Consider the following 23,852-nt stretch of genomic DNA (forward strand, 5'->3'; position numbering starts at 1 on the left):
TATTAAATGAGATCAATAATACAAAACATTCCAATAATATAAAACAAAAAAATGCAGTGGACAACTCATATATGTAATAACACTGATTTTCATCAACTTTGTTAAACGTGGATTAAGAGAGGGGTTCTCTTAGGGGGGTGTATTCAATTAAGAGTCTACAAGATTTTTTCGTATTTTAGAAGTCTATAGGTATTCAATTGAGATTTTAAACAGTCCTTTAAAATCTTGATGTATTCAATTAAGATTTAAAATTATCCATTCAAATATGCTGATATTCAAAAGTATATAGATTTTTAAGGATTTCATTAAATGGTGGATTTTGAAGGATTTTATAGTGCTATTTATACATATCAAAACTCAAAAACAATCCAACAATTTCCCAAAAGATTTTGATGGATTCTTTCTGACTCAAAAAATAAAGAACCTCTTCACCCAAAAAATCAAATAAATAAAAAGCAAGTCTCAATAGGTGACACTCATCCATTTTGTCTTAAACCTATTTTCCCACTATCTTCCTCTGCCTCTGCTCTCATCTAATAATTTTTTATTTTATTTTTATCACTATAGCTCTAGAAGCCTTAATCCTTCTAGCTAATGAAGCTCACTTTCAATGGTATTATTAAGATGATACATACACACATGATTCTTTTGTAAATTAGATATGAAATAAATTATGTCATTAGTTTACTACTTTATTTTTTGTGTAACATTTTGGTTCGTTTGTTTTCTTTTATTGTTCATATATCATTATACACAACATAAAGAATGTTAGATTGCCATACTTTCTTGTCATTGATATAGCATTATAGTTGGATCCATACATCCATTGCTTAATTAAAGAAGAAGAAGAAGAAAATTAACCTACCAAAAACATCATAAGGATTTGTAAAATCTAAACAAATACTAGTAAATCAATCAGAGTCCATATAGAATTTAAATAATCCGTGGATTAAGTAAATCCATGGATTATAAAAACTCAAACAAAGTCTTTTAAAATCTGAATTGAATACACCCCCTTTAGTCCTTAATTATTTAGTACACGAACAAGTCCAGCAAATAAATCTTGTTTTGAGGCTTTTCACATCGAACATCCTGCTTTCATTTCAGATATTCTGATCTTACTATTTCAATTCTACAGATGATTTTGAGACTTTTCACATTGAACAAACAAAAGGAAAAAGGGTTACTCAGAGCACCATTAATATCTGATTTACGCTAAACTCCACAGTGAAAATTCTCCATCGTTTCCCATTTTGACTAATTCACGTGGGACGTATTGAGAACAGAAATGTTACTAATATTCTTACTTTCTTAGGTAAGTTCAATTTGACTTCTTCATTTACTTATCAAATGTTTCTGGGTAAGTTCTATTTAACTTCTTCGTTTTACAGAATTTATCAAATGTTTCTGGATAAGTCTTTGATTTTTTTTGAAGCCACTTTGGTTCCCTCCTGCGAGACGTGGTTCAATATAGTAGTGGGTGTTTCTTCATTAATATTCATATAAGATGTATCTCCAACGTGTATCGGCCTTCATGGAATATTCAGACTACATACAAAATACGAACATGGCCGAAGAAGTTCCAGAAGTAATAACCAAGACACAGGCAGGAATAAAACTGCAATAACAAGAGAGAACAATGATAGCTAGTGAGAATCTGAACTCAATAGTCAGGAACTCAGGATTGATATTCTTTTCCTCTTCTCCTCTTTTCATTTCCACATATACATGTCTTCGCAAAGCCACACCATTATGAATGAAAAACAGTTTGAGTTAGTGAACACTGATGCATCTATAACCTGCTCAATATTACATGTAAAGACGCCTTTCTCACGTCGTAAAGCACTTCAAACCTAATATATTCGAATATAATTACAGAACTAAGGCAGGTGCCTAACCACCATTACTGTTGTGTTAGTGAGGTCTACTATAATCTGACTAATAACTCGTGTCATTATCATAATAGTTCAAATCACCATTATCATCATCATTATCGCAATCATCATCTGTGGCAATACATGCATCAACAGGATCGACATCTGGATCAGCAAAGTTTAACAGCTCAACTGATCCGTTTCTAGACTCTGCAATTGGGGTTCCACCTTCATAGTCAATCATGTCGTTCTCATATGCATCAACCTGTTCCAATTCACTATATAGAACTTCCTACAAAGGAAGACAAAGGAATTGATTCAGAAAATATTAAGGATTCCTTAGCTACCATGTCTTCACAACAATCCAACTCAAATTGAGTTATTATATCACTCTGCGGGATAAGTCAAATAGAAGTATGGAGTACCTCATTTTTTGGAAAGTTGGTTCTCCCTGTGTCTACAATCCAATCATTTAGTAAATGCTCTAGCAGAGGATTGTCGAGGGAGATTGAACTGTTTCCCCTTCTTACTTGTAGTTCTCTAAGACGCAAATTGTAGTGAACGTACATGAGGTCATTCGATCTGTTTTGTGATAAGTGACTACTTCTTAGATTGTACATTTGATCAAATATACTCCAGTTATGCTCACATCCAATGGATGAGCATGTCTGACTTAATATACGCACAGCTATCCGCTGCAGCTCTAAGCAACATATCCCATGTTGTTGCCACCATGCAGCTAATACAACATAAAAGAAAAGGTATCAGCAAAAGGAATAATGATTGAGATAAATAGGCATGCATCTATATCTGGAACTCTCAAATGAGTACGTGGCAATATAATGTATTACCGGGATCAAGTTCTGTTCTTGTACTAATTGCCAACTCAGTTCCAAAATCAGCTTTTGCAGAACTATAATCAGCAATCTGGATGTTGTGTCACAGAATGAGTGAATATAATAACAGAACAACTTATGATAAACAAAAATTCAGAATGAAAAAATTATTACCTGTGCACAAGCAGAAATCCTTCTTGCATTGTCTGGCTCCAGACGAGTAATGCATTCAGTAAGTCCACGAATATTATGCTACACAATTAAAATGTGGGTTAGGAAAGAAATCAGCACGACGGTGAAATTGAAAATCAGTAAGTGTTTCTCCTACCGCCATAAAATCAGGTCGATATCTGTAAGATGGATTTAAGAAGTAAGCTGCCACAAATACAGGGTGGTTTAACGAGTCCCAATGATTTTGGATGGCATCCCAAATTGGTTCACAATTAGGCTCATGTTCACCATAAATGGATTTGATTGCAAGACTTGCAGTGAACATATCATTGTAGATAGACGACACTGACAGGCAGTCACCACTCTCAACCTTTTGAAGAACTTGCATCATTGGGTCCACAGAATTCCTAACGACCTGTAAATTCTTCCAAAATCCTGCATCTGATACAATATTTGCCACCTCTTTCCCCTCACGTGCTCTGGAACACTGAGATGAAATCCATTTGTTTGATCGAAACATTTTTCGAAGACCAATCCTATGGTCCACCAAGCTTTGTAAGGTAGCAAAGCTAGAGGCAAACTGGGTAATAGAAGGCCTCAAAAGTTCCTTCCCCTGAGTAAAGCCATTCTTCATAAAATTTAACAACCAAATTTGGCTGTAGATGAGCTTTGTAATCTTTTGGCTCTTCTTAATGCACTCTGCTACACTAGGTATGTCTGATAAATGTTTAAGAATTTGATCAATACAATTGGTGGCACATGGAGTCCAGAACAAATTCTTTCTCTTCTCCTCAAGCATCTTCCCAGCAGCTTTATAACTAGGAGTAATTGGAGTGATTACCTGCAGAAGAGGGATTAGAAGCAAGCAAAGTTAGTAGCTAGAGATTACAACTTGGGATGGGGAATTAGGTGAGAAAAATATTGAAACTAAATACCTGAACTACATTTTCCTCTCCCATCTCTTCAACCACTTTGTCAAGCAGCTCAAACAATTCTGAAGCATCTTTAACTATTTCAGTGGCATCAACTGAAGAAACAAAGTATACACCATTTGGGCCAGAAGCTAAAAAATTGATCAGTGTTCTACCCTCTGCGTCTAGCCAACTGTCTGCCATTATAGAACAACCAGTGATTGCCCAGGATGCCTTATACTCAGCAAGGTAGTTTTTGATGGTTGCAATTTCTTCCTGCAGACACCGACCTGATATTAATTGGCTTGTAGGTGCTACCACACCTGGCCCATATTGGCCAACCAATTCAAGCATCTTATGGAAGTATATGGAGTTTGCCGCTTGTAGAGGAACTCCTGCATGGTAAAAGAATTTGCAAATTCCAGAAGTAACTTCCTTGCGGGATATTCTGTTTGCAATTGTTCTGACCTTTGCTTGTCTATATTGAGGTGACAAATTCTTAGGTGCAGTCAAGAAAAGGGAATCTAGCCTTGATCGTTTGTATAATGGCTCAGAACCAGTACAGGGAGGTCCGTTGAAAGTCTTTCTAAAATTTTGGCCCAATCGTCTATCACCATCCATTAATCTTTCTGTGCTTATGTGATGCAGAGCAGAGTCCACTTGGTCATCCTCTTGGTCTTCATTATCTGACTGCATATCAATAGGTGAGAAATCCGTTCCATCAGGCTGTCTCTGTCTCCTCCCAGTACGATGCCATTTCATATTCTCCTTCATTCTAAGATAAACTTCCTCGGGTGCATGTTTACAAGGTGCTACTTCTCCAGGAATTCTAGCTAAATGTTGTTTAAACCGGTTAATACCACCACTAACTATTTTTTCGCAATAATTGCATTTCACCTTTTTCTTTTTCTCATCCTGAGCCAGACCATGGTCCCACCCAGGGTCAACATATCCTAATGACCTTAGAGGAGCCAACGACACAACTACATTTCTGTCACGCACCAACTGTTTTCCCTTGCTTCTATAACCAACATGGACCTCCTCTTCATCATTCTTAGGATGGATATTCAAATATGCTTGCCCAACATCTTCAGATTGCCTAGGTCTTTTATTAGAACGACATCCTTCCATATTTGCTTTCATACTCATGTATACATCCTCTGGAGCCTTATCACAATATGTCACTTCTCCAGAAAGTCGGGCTAAATGCTGCTTCAATCTGTATATTCCACCACTAACTATTTTTCCACAGTAATTGCATTTAACCTTTTTCTTCCTCTCATCCTGAGCAACGCCATGGTCCCATCCTGGGTCAACAAGTCCAGAGGAGCGCATTGGGACTTCAGTTTCAATATTTAAGAACTTACGCCAAAAACTACCATATCTGATCAGCACTATCAGAAGTCGATATCCCTATCTTACAACATTGCATGGTCCAACTGACACCAGCAATGCGGATGCTGGTGTTTACCACGGCAATTGGGAAGTAGGAATCTGCACAAGATGTATGTGGAAATAAGGTTATGCATGTGGTCATTAGGTTAAGAGCACCATAATGTACATCAAGCACAATGAGAAATACACAAGAAATCCTGTCCAGACAAGGATAAAACCATTCAAGCTGTAAATTCAGATTTAATAGCTCTCCCAACTCTGGAAAGGACCTTGCTATATCAACACAAACATCTGAAAAAGATCTTGCTAATGCAACACGCCCATAACCACTAATATATCCCGGATTAACTCAGTCCATAACCATTGTGGGACTGAACACAATCCACTCATAAACAGAATGGGGTATCACAATTTAACACTAGTTGTTGGTACCAACATGCCAATCCAACTTTTGCCCAAAAACAATGTCATTAACTGTTCAAAATGAAAACTTCACAAGAAAATGCAACTCCTTTTGAGCTGGGGAAGCAACAAAATTGGTTTACCTTTTTTCAAAAACTTAAATCAAGCACTCCAAAAAACAATGTTGCTGAAAAAGTAAACAAACCCCAAGAATTGAACCAACTTATAAAGGTAAAAAGAAGCAATCTTTGCATGTAGGTAGGTAGCTAGCTCAGATCATATTAAACCCAATTGCACTCAATTTTTGCCTGAAAGAACAAATCTTTCGTTTCCTAACACCCAAATTCAAGACTGAAAATTTCAAACAGGATAATATAACATGCAATTGATCAGATTTTGCATACCTGAGTCAGAAAAAAGAAAACCGAATTTCGAAGTATTTGGGAGTTCTTGGGTGTGAATTTGAAATTGGGGGCATTCGATTGTGTCCGGAAATGGAAAAATTTGAAGGAAAGTTAGGGTTTTTATTGGTGGGAAAAATTGAAATTAGGGGGAAAAGGAAGAAGCGAAGAACGAGCTGGGATCGTTCGGAATCGTGAGTGGAATGGGTTTCGACTCGACTGCTCAACCCGTCCGATTTTAGGGCTTCTCTTATTTTTGGTGGATCACATTAATTTCATTGGCCAAATGAAAAGCATTATAAATTTCAATTTTTAATTTTACTACTTGTTATTGGTTGAGGAAAAATGTAAAACCTGAGATTATTCTTTTAAGTTTTTATTTTCTTGAAAATATTTGTGAGTTTGACTCAGTGAGTCAATTGCTCACTCAGTTTTAAACAGCTGTCCCCTTTTTATATTTTATTATTATTTGTTTTTTTGGGGGTAGGCTACTGTTGCTTTACCTCTAAGAAAATGTCCCAAAAGTTGTACCAAAAGAAAATGTCCCAAATATTTTTAACTCAATCTACCGACGAGGCTTTCAATAAGCATCCAGATCCATAGGTTAAGAAATGAAATAGGTGAAGCATTTAGACTTTCATTGACACAGAACCAAGGCACAAATAGGAGTTGGGAAATCTATGCACAAATCTTGATACTTAATACAGGTATATTTTTTTTTTTTTCATTACTTAATATAGGTATATTTCTATCAATATTAGCAGGCTCTGGGATTCTTGCCTGAATTCTGGGTACTGCATTGTCAGTAACACATAGCTCCCACTATAGTTCGGTTTCCATTTCATTTACTCTCTTACCTATCTGCTCTCCTAGTTCAACGTTTCCATGGATCTTACAAGCTCTGTGGAGATCGAGTGCCCAATACACTGATATCAGGGCAGATAGGCATCTCATTTATTAGCTTCCTCGCTTCCTTGAGCACCCCAGCAATTCCGAAAAGATCAGCCATGCATGCAACCATGGACGTACTTGAAGCATGAACCTGATCGGAAGATCGAACTGTCAGCCCCTATTCATTCTACTAACCCCGAATGAGCAGATGCACTAACCAAAGTAATGGTGTCAGGAGCTACCATGTCTCCTTTCATGTCCTTGAGAATCTCAATATGCGCGCTAGACCTCCAACCATGCGATTCCATGAAGAAATCGCTTTTTCTGACGCAACCTTTTAAAAAGACGGTCCAGGCAAACAAATTTGCAATATATAAGTTGTTGAGACTAATTTCTACTACATTCTTAGTACATTTTGCTTAGTCATTTCCTTAACAATGTCATTTCTAACTTGTTTTATGTTTTTAGGTAGTTTTGAGTCTGGAAATCGAAGGCAATGAGTTATTTGCGCAGAAATGGAGAAATGAATCTTTCATAATCCTACCAGGAAAAGGAATCCTAGTTTAAGTAGGAATCCTAATGCAACTAGGAATGAGCTCGGAAAAATGATGTTTGGAAATGAAGAAATGACAGAGTCTTAGTTGGACTACGAGTCTTGATGCTACTAGGAGACCTGGTGAGGCTAGGAGGCTGTGTCTTGAAGATGACTCAAGATAGTTCAAGATTGTTCTAGAATAATGAAGAATTTCGGCAACAATGAAGATGGATTCGAATTGGCCCAATTTGGGAGAGCCTGGCCCGAAGTGTAAAGCATGTGACTTGCACACGAGTCTCTAGATCCTTCTTGACGTCTTAGAGGAGTCCATGGCCCATTCTAATTGCTTTTCTCGTGAGAATTACAAGGAATATCAAGGAATTTCGGCAATTATCTTTTTCGGATATTTTCGGATTTCTAGGGTATTTTTGAGAAGAAAATAGAGGAATAAGTATTGAAATATGATTCCTAATTCCAAGGAGGCCGAAATATAGTCTAAATACATGGAGGAATTCGGCAAAGACTAAGGTTACTTGCTCTCCACTTCTCAAGGAATTTTCTCATTGGTTGAATGACGTTACAAGTAGATTTTGACCTAGATTCTTTAGCCCTTACCGTTCACTATATAAAGGAGGTTTGTGAAGCTCTTCTGCACACTACAAAATTCATAATCAAAAGCCACAAACACTTCCCCTTCTTTTCCAAGGTTCGACAAGTTCAAGAAAATCCAAGTTCAAGGCCGTTTTTTGAAGTTTCTTGCGTCCTTGGAGATCAAAAAGTGTAACCATGAAACTCTATTTTTGTTTTCAGTTTTGGATTGTAAACTATTTCGGGTTTTTGAATAAATTGGGATTTGGTTTTCTTTCTTGGTTCTTTAATTTGCAATTTCTTGTGATGATGAAGTGTTGATTTTAGATATGTTATTTTCGAATACTATGAAACATGTTTTAGTTTTTCAAGTTGATAAATTGCGATTTCTTATATGTCTTGCATGATTGTTAATTTTGAGCTTCAATCCCATCTTTTATGTGTTAATTGATCTTTGGATGCATACTTAGGTTGATGAACATGCAATTGAATCCATATTAAAGTGCTAACGTTCTAAGCTTTAATAATTTCGGTGGAAAACCTATAATTACTTAGGTAAATTAACAATGAGTCTTGCATGCATGATTAGCGTTCTAACTTGTGTTCTTGGCTTGAATTGATCAAATTTCCAATGTGTTTACTGCATTAAAAGTGTTTTTGTTAGTGATTAGCTACCACTAGTGATTGCATGATTAATAAGGTTAACTATGATGCATTCATCTAGCTAATTTAATTAAGGGAAGAAAAAAGAACTTTGTATGCGTTCATCTTTGTTCTTGATTGATTCTATGCTATGACATATTTGATTCGTGATTTGATGTTTGAAACCTTGCCAACGTGTTAATAGTAGTTAATTCTATCTAATTTGGTTCCATCCATTTATCTCTATTTGATTATGTGTTTTGATGTGTCACATGTGTATATTTACTTAGTTGTTAAATTAAAACCCTAAATCCCTTTACTTGTATTTTCGTAAATAATATTATATATAATATAAAATTTGGTTTTGTCGAACATTTTATTTTTCAGGAATTAATTAGGCCCTAATCTGTTCCCTACTTTTTCTTACTACATTGATAGGATTTTAAATTGAGCACTAATTTTGTGTAGGTCATAAGTCTATGATTGTTGTTGCAAGTTTTGAGTCCTATTCAGTCCTACTCTTCTCAATCTATCCATGTATCCACTTCCTCTGTTCCAGAGCACCTAGCTAGACTTGTACAGGCCGATAACATACTAGCCTCCACGACTTTATTCAATGCTTGCTAAATTTTCCACTCTCACTGTTTTGAACAACAAAAGCGTTAAACGAAAACGATAATTGCAAACAGAAGAGGAAACCATGACATTGCAATAATTGTCATTGAAGAAAACCTCTTAACGATCATCAATTTGGCCAAAAATTTGCAGAGATGATCTATACACTAATACCTAAAAACTAAACGGTCGAGATGTGGATATGCGACCGAAAAGCGACCCAAAACTCGAAGTTTACACATTAATTTCAAAGCGGACCTCCGCTCTGAATAGGATCTATATATATATATATCATCTACAAGAGCACCAATTCCTGTCTAGCATATGTAAATGAAATTCACGAGTTTAGCATGCTGCAGCTTCAGCTCAGTCTACTTTAACAATAACAGGGACAATACCTCTATCCATATTGCAAATTGGAGGCCTTCTTTTGAGGGCTAATAGTTTTGTAGTGAGAGGACTAGGAGAGATCGATTCCATTTTGCTAGAACCGTAAGCCGCCATGAGCACATCGTTTGCATTTCTGTTTACCGCTCTACTGACTCCAGTTGCATTGCTTGGTAGGGGCATGGATGCTAGTCTCTAGGAGCTCCAAGTTTTCATAGGTGATCAAGCTTTTACCTTTTTTGGGGGATTGATAATAAAGGATTTTATTCCTTATTTGAGAAATCAAAACCCAGTCTGATTCATTCCCCACCACTATCACACTATCCATCAAGTTTCTTGGTCAACTATTGTTATTTGGTTTTTGACTTTTTTTTCATCAGATTTGTATGAAAACCATGCATGGCTGGGATATGAAATCTCAAGTTATATATGTTTAATTACCATTTGTTGCATACTTGTTAACGAATAAGGAGTGTTTGATAACTGCGACATCTTCAATATCACCAAGTAAATTAAAATATTGGAAGAAACTAAATAAATGCGTGTTGTTTTTATTTGGTAAACCCTAATTCGTCCTTGCTAAGTGCAAAGGTTTTACTTGTCGGAGGTTTCCAATTTGGTGAGATGCTATTTGGAAAAGGAGTGAGGTTCTAACCACAGACGACAGGATTACTTGAGTCATGTTCAATGTGCCTGTGGAGATTGGTGGCGAATTGGTTAAGATTGCAAGTGGTATACATGGAAGCTTTGCAAATTGGTTGAGTTGGACGACAACTATGTCGCCACTGAGTTGTTAATCGAAATCTTTGCTGGCCATGATATAACAACCAACAATGAGTAGGATGAGTAGGGATATGGTTCGCATCAGGTCGGGTTGGGAGTTTATATACTTGCTATTGTCAATTGTAATGGAAAAAACGAAAAGGAAGTTCATATGGACTGAGTGGTACGTCTAGTTGTGGGTCAGTAGAGAAATTTGTAGTCACTGAAGGTCAGTAGTTATAGTCTCTCGACTCTTTCGAGAGATCAAGACGGATGAATAATATATATCAAAGCAATAATAAAAATGTTCTTCCAACGTTGCAAATTAATCTTTTTTATTATCAATAGTAATGATTCTTGTCCAGCCATCCAGGAATATCGTTGATCCTCCAGGTGAGTGTTTTACGGTAGGGAATGAGCCATAGCCAATGTTACGACAGATATTGCATAAAATGTTTACCAGTTTTCCGGAAATGGGATGATCAATTTGTTGTACTTCCATGCAAGCATTGCTCTATAGTTAAGCAAGCACATCAGTTGATGAGGGCAGCCCAAGATTAAAGTTTCTTCTAGCTCACACAAGAGAATGTCAATATTAAAATATGTTGTACTCTAAAGTCTAAAATGGTTTTTAGATGCAAGTTCACCCCACTTGCGATTTATGAACATCACTTTACAGTTTACACTTTAAATCTTTAATAATATGACATTAGAATTCATTAATTGTAAGTACAATAATTTTACTTTATAATGGTAATTTCACTTTATTAAAATGAATTCATTAATTTTCACCTTATTCTATTAATAATGTGATGTGACAATTCGTCAACGCATGATGACCAATTACTCCGGAGACTCTCCGGTGGTGTATCCATACAAACCTCAACACTCGAATACCTTAGAGCATCCAACACCGGTAACAAAAACTAATTGGGTCGCCGCACCCATACACAGATTAATCTCAAATGGCAAAGAGGAAGGCTGCTGCAATAGACAAAGAGGATGTACCGATTGAAGAACATGAGAATAACCATGGTGGAGAGATTTCTTCACACCATGATGAGAGCTGGTATTCGAAAGTAGGTGATAATTGAAGGCAAGCAAAGACCATATTAGGTTGGATTGGATTAGGATTAGGATTTACATTTGATCATTTTGAATTGTTTTGTTTTGTTAAGTGAGATTAATTAATAGCGAAAAATTGATCTTTTGAGGATGTGGATTTGTGTTTATGAGTTTATAGGATTTTGATGAAAGTAAATCAACAGAGATGCATGCTTTTTGAAGTCTTCTTTATTGATTAGTGTTAATGGATGGATTTAATTACTCAGTTTCAAAAAAAAAAAAAAAATGTTGCAAGGTCACATAACTTTGGCTCTTTTATGTGAATACAAACAATTCAACCGATTAATCGTTCAAAATTGCCTCTAGAAACTGGAAAGAACTGCAAGTCGTGTATGTCAGAATGATACTGAAGCTCAGTACATTAAATCGGCAATCCCTCATAATGATATTGAACTTAAGTCTATAGAGGTTATTTTGGTAATTTACTCGTTAACAGAATCTCATTCAGAATTGGACGGAAAATAGCCGCACGGGTTTGGGCTTTGCGCATGGGCTAGCAACACTACAACAAGCAAGGGAAATAAAGAAAGGAAGGCTTGCCAATGGCAAATCGTAAATATTGAGCTGAAAGTGTATTTAATGGTAATTTGCTAAAAAAAAAAAAAGGGAGCCATTGTCTCTATCACTCACTCCCTCCACTCCCCTCTATAAAAAGAGGGAGTGTTTCAAAGTTTCAACACACAATTCAAATTTCAAAATCGATCATTTCTCTTCGAGTTCCCTCCACACACACACTCTCTCTCTCCCTCCAATTTACATTCTCTCTACTAGACAGACTCTGTTAAGGTTATTGATTCACAACAATTCATATGTGTTTTCGATTTTTGTTTACTTTGTTTTGATTTGATATGCTTGAGTCTGTTAAGGTTATTGATTCACAACAATTCATGTGTGTTTTCGATTTTCGTTTACTTTGTTTTGATTTGATCTGCTTGTCTTGCAGATCGATGTCGATGGCTCGGATCACGCAAGAGGCGGTGAGGATCGCCGCCACCACGCTTTTAAGTAAAACGTCGGAAGTTACGATGGAGGAGGCAAGGGATTGACTGAAGCTCGTTCTGAAAAGAGACGAAGCCGTCGCCGCAGAAACAGTCACCGCGCCGGTGCTTCCTGCTATGAAACTCGATCCAGTCCGGATCGAGCTCGAGCTTCATGTGAAACCGGTTGAGATACAGATCCAACCGCTGGCCACCAGCTGTGCCATTGGCACCTTCAGTGGCGTCGTCACCGGTTGGCTGCTGATTCAGGGAGTGAAGGCGGCGGTTGGTGGTTGGGGAGGCCGACGACGCGGTGGGAGCCAGAGGAGCGACGTGTGAGCCAAACCCGACCCGATTCGAATGAAGCTTCTATTTTTCATTTTTAGGAAAAAAAAAAACGTATTTTTCGCTTTTTGTTTTGTTAGAAGACTGATGTAAGCAACAAAAAAGATTAAAAAAGAGAGAAGAAAATGTAAACAAGTTTAAAAAATATTAAATAAATGAATTGTAAATAGTAAATTCTTTAGCAACAGACTTTTGATTGATTCTTGAAAATCTATATACTTTATTGTGAATGACTTCTATAGATTTTCTAGTAAATAAAAATAAAAATAAAAAACAAAAAGCACAACCAATGCAGTCCAAATGCAAAGCAAGATAATAACTCATTGCCTCTTCAATGGTCAAGTATCTTCTAGTAGAACTTGACTCAAATGAATGATTATTACTTTGTCTAGCTACTTTGTTCTAATTTCTAATCTCCCAGTCAACTTAAAGATACAACATAAATCACTTGATGTTTATGGTTAATTATTTTCATAAGTTTTGTTTTCACCTATTAACATATATCATAAAAATATTGATCAATGTCTTGATTTATAATCAATCAATCGAAATTCAATTGTTCAAACTTTCCTTGAACTATGATATAAATTCAAATCGATGAGAATAATTAATAAGACAAAACCCAGTATTTCATAGCAACACTATTCAAGGTTTTAGGGGTAGACCACAATATTTGGGTCTTAGGGTTTCATAAATCATTTTTTATTGCTATTAGGGTTCCAAGTATCACAATTGAACAAAAAAAAAAATTTACATTCTACAATGAACATGTTGGGTATCAAAAAATATTGATATCATGAAAGATTAGAGAAAAGATAAGAAGAAACAAGAAAGAGAGATGATAGATAACCAACCTCTTTGCGCGCAGAGAGAAAACTTTGATAGATTTAAAAAAAATTAAAAAAAATCTTTGATAGACTTTTTCAAATCTTTGGTCCGGTGGCTAGAAAATTATTGGAATTTGATATCTATAGTTAACACTACAAAGTCCATGATTATCCTTGATTTTCTAATTCTATAAGTATGAATGAAATTTTGAATACCTCTGAACTTTTATTCATTTTTAAAAGTCTTAAATGAATACCCCTAGATTTTGGTGGAATTCATAAAGTATTTAAAAATCCTAATCGAATACCCCAAGACTTTCATGGACTGCTGAAAATCTATATTGAACACACTTAGACTTTTAAATTCCATAGATTTCTTAAAAAATTCCACTAATTCCATATACAATACACCCCCCTATACAATTGTTTTGCACATTCAAAGTTCTGCACTATTCAATCAAGAGCCTAGGCTACTGGAAATTTGAACAGGGAAATCAAGCATACATTTCCTATAAACGAATGTAAAACAATACATTGCCCCTGCAGCTCCGTGTTACATCTTCCCCGATAAGAATAAAGGGCCCTAAAGTGCAAAAAGATCCCCCAAACTCTTGACTCCGAATTTTCCTTTTCCAAACATCTATCTCCTGGGTTTAGGAGATCAAAAGTTTTCAAGATAAAAACGCCATAGGTTATCACGTAGTTAACAAACTTACATTTGTTTCAAGACGATCTACATTTCAGAATTCTGAAGGTCCTAAATGAATTTGAAGAACCTTATTTTGTCAAAAACATTGCTGTGCATGTGTAGAGAAACCTGATTATACAACAGAATATTGAAATTTTTGATTGTCTCGAAATTTTGAGAACGCATTTAGAAGAAAGAAAACTAACATGAGCCCTGTCTGATTGCTGATGTATGTTTCTGATTGTTTCTTTTTTCTTAATGGAAAAAGTTGTAATAACAGAACTCAGATAATCTATCCAACACTCATATACGTATATTCCCTTCTGCTGCTTTAAACTCGTTGGAAAAGGCAAAATTAGAATCAGTTAATTAGGGCACAAGATTTGTTGTCATGTCTAATATAACAAGTCACAAAATTCCTCATATATTGAACAACAAAGTTCCGGAACATCACAATTTCCTAACAATAAAATTTCCAGTCGCCACCAGGGTATTCAAATAGGACAAGCTTTATGAAACTGGAATTCAAACAGATCCCTTCTATTCCTGCAAGGAAAAAGAAATACATTACTAGCAGTCCATAGAAGCTACAAAAACCATGACAAAATCGCATAACACATGCCAATACAATACTAGTTTAACGGCTTCATCCTCAAACAAATTAGAAACTATGACACACAGAATCTGCACAACCTTGTTAAAATGAACAATGGAATTCTTCTTAGTCCTAACTGGATCTAGGGAAAAGAATTACACTAGAAATTTAGGTATGCCAGTAGGCAACTAAGCCAAAACAAGTAGGAAGATACAGGGTACAGGTCAGTCGGAAGATACAGAGTTTGGCTGTGGACAATCCATGAACTAGATTTTGTTAAGAATCCTCAAAACCTTTCCAAAGTGGAGCTCAATCCATTCACTTTACCTAATCGCTATGCATTACTCTAAATCTCCATATATGCTACTGAACTCTAGTATCATCCCTACAAAAGAACATAGATGACGTAGATAAGCCGAGGTGTAGGAGAGCATACAGAACAAAGGATAAGCTTGGTGATAAATGAACTCCAGGATTAGTTATTCTCCATTGTGGGGTGTACCGGTACTTTATTTTTATCATTTTTGATCTTATTCTACTTATATAGAGAAAGACATCCACACCCTTGCTGATATTACTCAAGAAGATTGTGAGCTAATATAAGAGCGATGGATTGATCCTGAAGACATAATAGATGCTTAAGCTCTAAACAGACTGAATTGACAAGCGATACGCCGATACCTCATAGAGTCTAGAATTATAAAAAGCAAATGTACTAAAATATTTAGAAAATTAATAATGGAAGATGAAATAAACAGGAAGCTCGAATAATGAGAAGTTGAAGTTGTCAACATCTATCTATTAGACGCATAACAGGGGAAAAAAAAAACCTTTAGCAGTTCAGTTCCCAGATGTAGTCAAGCAATTCCGAACAAAAAAGAACACTAATTACCATTACACTAAGTAACAACTTAACCTGGTTTGCCAATAAATTAATAAGGAATCTACCTCATTGGCTCATTAGAATTTAGTACCTATGTTAGAATCTTGAACAGTGTTAAACCTGCCAACAACTACTGTACTCACCAAGATCTTAATGCTGTTGGAATTTTCAAGACACTACTGTAAAGAAGCCAAAAGCTATCAAAACGTTAGCCTACACTCGCAACTGATGGTAGTCATAATTCTAGAATCATATATTCAAGACAAGAGTTCAAACCACTACGAAATAAAGAGACAAAGCACAAAATAACTCGACCTATTTATGCCCATTCCCAACACACTTTCTTAATCACTGCTTTCTAAACCAACAACACTTTCCCTCCTTTAGAGGTCCTATTTGTACAGGCAAATTACACGAACCATTTTTTTCATTAAAAGGATAGTTCTCTATTGATATTTGATAGAAATGATTCTTAGTTAAGGCCATCAGAGTCGCATGCACTTTCTCCAAAGGAAAGAAGAGCTTTCTGAATAGTCCACAAAGAGGAAGAATAGAATAAACCAAAAGGTTAAAAGTTCAACAGTTAAAAGGAAAAGTAATAATACCTGATCCATTGATTCTGCTTCATTGTTCTTCTGTTCCTCCACATCTTTTACTTCAACATTGGCCTCATTTTCATTAGTTACAGCCATTTCATCATCCTTGTCTTTAACAGTATTCATTGGAGTATCCTCATCCAAAATTTTCAAATCTGCAGGAAGCTGACCTGACTTCAGTGCCTGTACATGCAAAACAAGGATACGTTAATATCCAAAAATTAAGCAAGAAAACATCCAAAGTTAATGAAGTTCTTTCTCCAGTTAGGCAAAGCACCTGTTCAAGTCTTGCAACCTCTTCAAGAGTCTGAGAATTCACTATGGCAGCCTGCACATTGATGAAACAATTGACCATGTAATAAAGTTCAACAAACTACATATAATCACTGATGATTGACTCAATGTAAGACCTTGATACCTATGATTACCTTGATAGCATGAATTTGGTCCTGAGTGGGGGGGCAACCACTTTCGGACTCTGTTGTTCCTCGGCCATTTCCGTATCCTCAGCTGGCACAAATTTCTTTGGGGATACCTTTCTAGCCTCCTCCTCAACTTCTTTAGATGCAAACAAAGTTTTTGCTTCCAATCTCTCCTGCCATCCATAGAGAACAATTAAATTTCCAGTTCAATTTGGGAAAACCACTGTCAGGAAAATGACAGTTGGAACTATTGTAACATTTTTACCATATTGCTCTGTAAAGCTAACTGTTTAATCTTACATGTGAGAATCAACTATACCATCATTGAGGCACAAAGTTGTGGTGTTCCTAGACTATACATTGCAGCACAAAGTTGTGGTATTTCATGAATATATTATTAGTAGGATTTTTTTTTTTTTTTTTTTTGGTACCCTTGTATCATAGAATGCTACTAGAGATGTTTGTTAAATTCAGAACCGAAGGAACAAATCGCTGGATACATACAAAACTAGAAGCTGGCTCAATGAGTCATGCATCATGGTTGCTAATCGACGAGCGTTCCACGTGAGACAACCTTGATGATTGAGTTAGGGGTGTTGTTTCTTCGTCCACATTCATATCCGAGGATAAACCCCCTCCATTATTAGGCACAAAGATATCAGAAGACTTTTTTCTCCAACTTCCAATCCTGGTCAGCATGGAGAACACAAGTGTTAGATGATATACTAGTGGTCAAGGACACCAAACATTTTAATAACATTGGCATATGTCAGGGAAGCAAATTGATTCTTGAGAAAATAAACCTTCGATATTCTGTCTGGAATAGTGTCAATAGGCAGCTGAGATGCAGATGCACGCACATCCTTAACCTTTATGTAGTTGTAAATGACAGCACCACACAACGCTGCAGAAGAAATTGACCAACTCGTTAACTGAAATTTTGAAATCTACAACTGTAGTATACTTCCTCTTTACATGAATGGAGAACTACCTATTGCATAACCAATATCTTTAGCCTGGTTATGACTTATGATAGACTCTGAAAATATAACAATTGAAAGCTAGGGCAATCAAAATAATTGAAAGCTAGGGCAATCAAAATCCAGTCTTTTAAAACACCAGCAACTCGGATGGTAACTGCTCCAGTTCTACCAATTACGAAGAATATCGAGAAGTTCAAAGCCAAAGCACATAGAGCATTGGAGAAAAAATCCAGAAGCTGAACTGAATTTGTGAAACTTCTATTGCAGGATTCTCAAGTAATAACCAGGGAACATACAGGAATACAAAACGTACTGCAATAATAAGAGAAATAAATGATTGTGAGAAGCTGAAGTGATGGAGTGCCTGTCATATTCCCTCTTTCATTTTCACATGCATCAATGGAAAATCACCTTGACAATTAAAATGCGTTAAATCAGATACATCTGTTAAGAACGCGAAGCAGGACTCATCATAAGTGTGTCAAAAGAAAGGAATAGTGTTCCCATGGTACAGATGGACCATGCATATAGAAACTGCTAGTAGAATCACTTTTTAGATCCACTAAACTATGAACCTCAGCCAACTGATGTGAATTACAGATTAACACTTCAAGATTTACAGGACCAACAAACTCAAGAATAGCCATTAACGAACAAAATAATCCTAAACCCGAGTCTGTATTTTAAATCAAGATTCTGATGGATGCTAAAGGATTAAACTGTCCCTTCTTGTGTTCTTCTCCATTACCAACAAAAATCATTCCAAACCTCAGTCAATTATCTTATATCAAGAGTGCGATGGATGTCAAATGATTGAAGTGTCACTTCATATGCTGTTCTCCTCAAAAAAGTATGTATTCTCCTCAAAAAAGTATGTGCGATAGGGCAAATTCTAATCTTTCAATGCATATAATTGAAGGGTTTAGGGTTTAGGGTACCTGCATGGAGCTATATGGTATAAGCTGGTGATTGGATTTAAAGTCAAACCCTTCTTCTGCAGAAGGACTTGTGTTAAGACCAGCCTAAGAGCTTCTGCAAAGATGCCCGTAACCTGGGAAAGTGTACCAACTACGTTAAAATAAATCTCCCGGTACAAGGAAAAGACAACTCCAACACTGACCAGCAACATGTTTGAGACCACGTCGCACCTTGGTTTATCAGTGCCACATAAGTTGGATTCTATCAGCAATATTATTGCAGTAAGATGCAATGATGCATATGCCGAGTCTCTGTACATGTGTGCACATACTTAGAGCTTTGAGCATTTGGATGAAAGCCCCAGAAATATGCAAGTAACCGGTGTTTCCAAACCTGAAATCACAGAGAAATAAGTCACAATAAAGCTTGAACTTCATATATTCAAATAAAGCTTGAAGTTCCTTGTCTTGACTCTTACAAGGTAGAACAAATCACAATCAAAATTTCTGTTATTTGATTATTTCTAAAGCGGGTAGTGTGTTCATGCCTAAATCTAAACTCAAAGCCTTTACATCTAGGGACATTGTTCTACAGGGAATCCAAACAAAAGTTTCTTGTTTGACCACAAAATGAAAGATGAAACAAAGTTCCTGGTAAACAGATTCAAAAGTATGTATGCGTTCTCTAAGAAATTTAATAGAGTTAACTGCAAGCCTTCATCAAATATGAATAGAACTGTCAAGGTTTTCTCCCCTCAGTTTGAACAGTGAAGAAGATAAGACGTATTCATGCCCCTTATAGATATATTGCCCAAACAAAAGTCCACTTATTACTACATTTCGGCACTCACCAAAGACTTGAAGCAAAGAAGGCACTTATTGGTATTACACACATTACATATCTGCCACATGAAGAAAACAAGAGGGTTCGTTTAAGAGGGGGGACAACAAATTTGAACCCAAACAACAGCCTAAGTCCTAAGTCACTTACATTTCAAGTGTCATTTTGACAGGAGCTACAACCTGCAAAGTTAAAGAGAGAAGTAAGAATTGACCGAAAATAAAGAAATAACTAGCCATTGATGCAATGTTTCAATAATACACCACAAAAAAAATGGCAGAGAACCAACAAACTGAGCACAGCAGATGTCTTTAGGCCAATCTACAGCAACATGAGCTTGAGATTCAACACAGAAACAAGCATGCATAGCCCATATACCCACTGAAGAGTTTTTAATAGTGGCTTATAAAACTCCAAGTTTTTTTTTTAAATCCCACTAAATCGTCTCGTTCTAGCAACTCACAAAGTCTTACATGACTTGTTCCACCATAGACTAACTTAATCCAGTACCTTTTCAGAAACCCCTCTCTCTCATTCTAAGTGGAAAATGTTTGAACTTGATACAGACGCAACAGTTTTAAAATCATTCATGTACGAATGAAGTTATTAGCTACTCGTAAGATCAAATTAAGGAAATAATAAACACTGTGGATAAGGATCCTAATGGACAGCACTTAACAAATTCCAAGCATGTTATGGAAGAATATGGAGCTAGCATCAACAAGATTCCCAAAGGACTCTGTTAGCTGAAACTTAGAGAATTTTCAGCAAATACTTATAAACTCAACACGAGGAAGTGTCCATCACGAGCCTGACATACCGGGATCTGAAAACAAATAAAGATAAAATACTTTTTGACCATCAGAAAAGAAATTTAATAGCATTAACAGAAGGCTCCATTTGTAACCTTATAGCATTGCAGGGTCAACGACACCAGGAAAGAGGATGTTGGTAAGAGTAAGGCAGTAGGGAAATATGAATATGCAGAAGATGTATACAAAAAATAAGTTCAGGCATGCTTTCAGTAGCTTAAGAGCGCTCAAGAATAATGTGTATCAAGCACGACGAAAAATACATCAGATATATATAGCTGTCACGACTCTGCGAATCAGCTTGCTACATCAACCCAAAATCCGATAAACATTTGTTGCTCATGGAACGTGGTGCAATCGTTTATACATGTCAAGATCGATATACTTGGTGCATAACCAGTATGCTGTACCAAAAAAGAAAAGAAAAAAGAAACCAATATGTATGCATAGGACTGAACACAATCCACTATAAACACGAGGGGGTATCACAATTTAATAGCCGACTGTGAGATTGGAAACATTTCATTTGTTTTTTTTTTTTCCCAAAAACAATGTTATTTAACTGATCAAATGAAATTTCGAAAGAAAAGGCGCTCCTAATGAGATTGGAAAAGAAACAAATTGGGTATGCAATCTTGGTTCAGGAGCTCAATCCAGCACCTCAAAACAATTTTATTCTACCATTTGAAGTAGCACAACAAAGTTGAAAAACCAAGCAAACCCCAAGAACTATGGTACAAACTAGAAAGCAAACGTTGTATGCAGATATCTAACTCAGACCAGACTAGCCTAAATTGCATGCACTCACTTGACGAAAAGACAAGTTGTCAATCTTAAAAATTGAAACATTGTACTCCGCAACATAACAGAGGATTAATCAGAATTCACCTCGAAAGCAATTTAAAGTGATATATTTAAAACTTGAGTGATAAAAGTGTCGAATGAGTCATAGTTGAGTAACAATTTGTGGAATTTTTCCTTTAAAATATACAAATCTCAGAAAGCTAGGAGGGTATACCTGACAACAGAAGGGAAGGGAGTTATAGCTATTGGGAGTCCTCTCATTACAATGTTGAAAACGAATGCATCCGGTGGGTAATTTCACTGAACACTTGGAGGGCATAAACCAAATCGCCATTTTTGGACTTGATGCAACGATGTTTTGGGAGCTGGGGTCAAGCATAACCAAGTTGTGGATCTCTTGGGCAAAGGGTTCGCATTGTCTGTCAAGTAAACTGATGCCAAGTTTTGGTTACAAAAACAAAACGATTTTTTTTGCTTACAGAACGATAATTATAGCCCATTAGACTAAATGTGTTGAGACTAACGATAAACAAACCCAAGCCTAAATGAGTTATGTACAACCTGATTCAACCCCTTTCATTTCATGTTGACGAGTTAATCTGAAAATTACTTATTTATTAAACGGATATATCATGTTGTGTCGAAATTGATAACATGTGATTATTAGATCGAGTGGCATGAAAGATTTGAAATGAGATCGTTTATGTTTAGTTTTATAATTTTAAGTTATCCACCATATCACTCTTAGGCGCAACATCTGTGGGTCTTCTTTATATATGATTAATTGGGTTGGGCGGCCGAAAGAATTTAAAACAACATTCATTTACTATCTGCGTGATATTTTGTACTCTGTATTACACGACAGTATTGAAACTTTATCTCACTCTATAAGAAGGTGAATGATGGGTTTTTTTTTTTTATAAAAAAAAAAAGAAAAAAAAAAGGGTTTTCAGTCACCAATTGTAATTTAAAAAATAAATTTTAACATTTAACCGGTCAATCCGTGATGGGTCGTTCTCGGGTTAAGCTAAGGGCTATGCAGATCGAGCCAACCCAATTTACAACTACACTCCTATATAAAAAAGTGGTATATCTCTCCCTTCACTTTGTCCTATTCTCTTTGAGATTTTGTGGTCCCAGACTCAGGTAAATCAATAATTATAATCTTGTTGTACAGAAAGTGTATGAGAGACAGTGTGTTCTATATTTCCATTGATAATAATGAACTTTTTATATATATGATTACAAGTAGAGAATCTAAATCTTACAAGGAAAAATAATCGTAAAATGATTAGGATATCTAATATCTTAGAAGATATCTACAAAACTAAACTCTATTACAACTAGAACAAGTTACTAGTATTTGGGCAAAAAAAATAAGTCGCTCCGGAAATCTCGGAGCTGAGCATACCAAACCCTAAAGGCTTCGGTAGCAGGGCGGCGGCGATCTCCAGATCTCCGTTTTCTTTAGGTGACTCCGGCGTCTCAGGCATCGCTCTTTCGCGGCGGAGGCGGTGCAGCCTGTTAAACAGCGACAAGCGTGGCCCGTGGCCTACCATTGTACCGATATTGTTCCAACTTAACCACCCGATAGGTGTTGGGTTTTAATCACAAAAGGCCTCGGTACAATTGGGTAAGAGCCACCCACTTATAAGTTATATTTTATTTGTCACTTTTCCAATGTGGGATCTTTCCTCTCCAACACGCCCCCTCACGTGCAACCTAACTCTAGGTCTGCACGTGAAATTAATTAATCCAATTTCCACATTGGAAATTGGGACACAAGTCTCATATCAGCTTGGTCGATACAATCCAAGGCCTACATTGGACACTTGGTAATTTCGATGGCAATACAGGGAACCCCAATTTGGGCTCATGACACGTGCCTACGTGGAGACGCAATTGGAGAAGGACCCGCTCTGATACCATGTTAAACAGCGACAAGCGTGGCCCGTGGCCCATCATTGTACCGATATTGTCCTAACTTAACCACCCGATAGGTGTTGGGTTTTAATCACAAAAGGCCTCGGTACAATTGGGTAAGAGCCACCCACTTATAAGTTATATTTTATTTGTCACTTTTCCAATGTGGGATCTTTCCTCTCCAACACAGCCTGGTGGTGGATCAGCTTCGACTTGTGAACGGAGCTATTGGCCTTTGGGATTTAAGCCGCATCTGAGGCGGTTTTGTTTGATCGTTAGCATACGGTGTGTAGCCGACGTGAAGCGGCGTCGACTTGGGTTGGTGGAGGGGTGAAGCGTTGGTCGGTGCTTTGCCAGAGGCGAAGTAGGCTTCGTATTGGGATTTCCTTTTCCTTCATTTGCAGGTGCCTCCAAGCTAGAGCTAAAGCAGCTTTCTTTCCAGCTATCTTGATGGGGGAAGGCCGTGAAAGGCCGCCAGAGTGATGGTGGGCGGAGGCCGCCTCTTCTGAAGGGTCAGAACCTGTCGTTCTGGGGGTGGGAGGCGAAGGGTTTGGGTAGTGGGCTTTTGGGCCTCTACCGTTCTGGGCTGCATATGCAGGCTGGTGAACTGGGCCTAGTTGGTTCAGTTCCCCTTTCCTCCCACACTTGGGTTGGGCTGGGTTTTGGGATTTCTGGAAGGTGGCCTATCCTGCTTTTTACCCTGT

General features: G+C 36.8%; 1 protein-coding gene and 1 pseudogene across 1 annotated transcript; both read right to left on the bottom strand.

The window, feature by feature from the left end:
• Positions 1-1,647: 1,647 nt before the first annotated feature.
• Positions 1,648-6,277, bottom strand: LOC112196697. The gene is made up of 7 exons (XM_024337114.2): positions 5,994-6,277; positions 3,817-5,286; positions 3,039-3,722; positions 2,885-2,962; positions 2,726-2,801; positions 2,300-2,613; positions 1,648-2,166 (listed from the first exon to the last, which is right to left on the bottom strand). The coding sequence occupies exons 2-7, from the start codon at positions 5,125-5,127 to the stop codon at positions 1,939-1,941; spliced, it is 2,691 nt and encodes an 896-aa protein (XP_024192882.1). The 5' UTR covers positions 5,128-5,286; positions 5,994-6,277; the 3' UTR covers positions 1,648-1,938.
• An 8,409-nt stretch (positions 6,278-14,686) lies between these two features.
• Positions 14,687-23,852, bottom strand: part of LOC112196698 — a 35,249-nt pseudogene continuing 26,083 nt past the window's right edge.

The sequence above is a fragment of the Rosa chinensis genome, chromosome 4 (assembly GCF_002994745.2).
Source record: "Rosa chinensis cultivar Old Blush chromosome 4, RchiOBHm-V2, whole genome shotgun sequence".
NCBI lineage: Eukaryota > Viridiplantae > Streptophyta > Magnoliopsida > Rosales > Rosaceae > Rosa > Rosa chinensis.

What these genes read in the sequence shown, in the direction of transcription:
- LOC112196697 (XM_024337114.2), bottom strand. Translation starts at nt 5,127, where the DNA reads ATGCGCTCCTCTGGACTTGTTGACCCAGGATGGGACCATGGCGTTGCT. An exon ending in ATCGACCTGATTTTATGGCG is followed by an intron (nt 2,963 to 3,038) that starts GTAGGAGAAACA and finishes TTAATTGTGTAG; the next exon opens with CATAATATTCGTGGACTTAC. An exon ending in CCAACTTTCCAAAAAATGAG is followed by an intron (nt 2,167 to 2,299) that starts GTACTCCATACT and finishes CTTCCTTTGTAG; the next exon opens with GAAGTTCTATATAGTGAATT.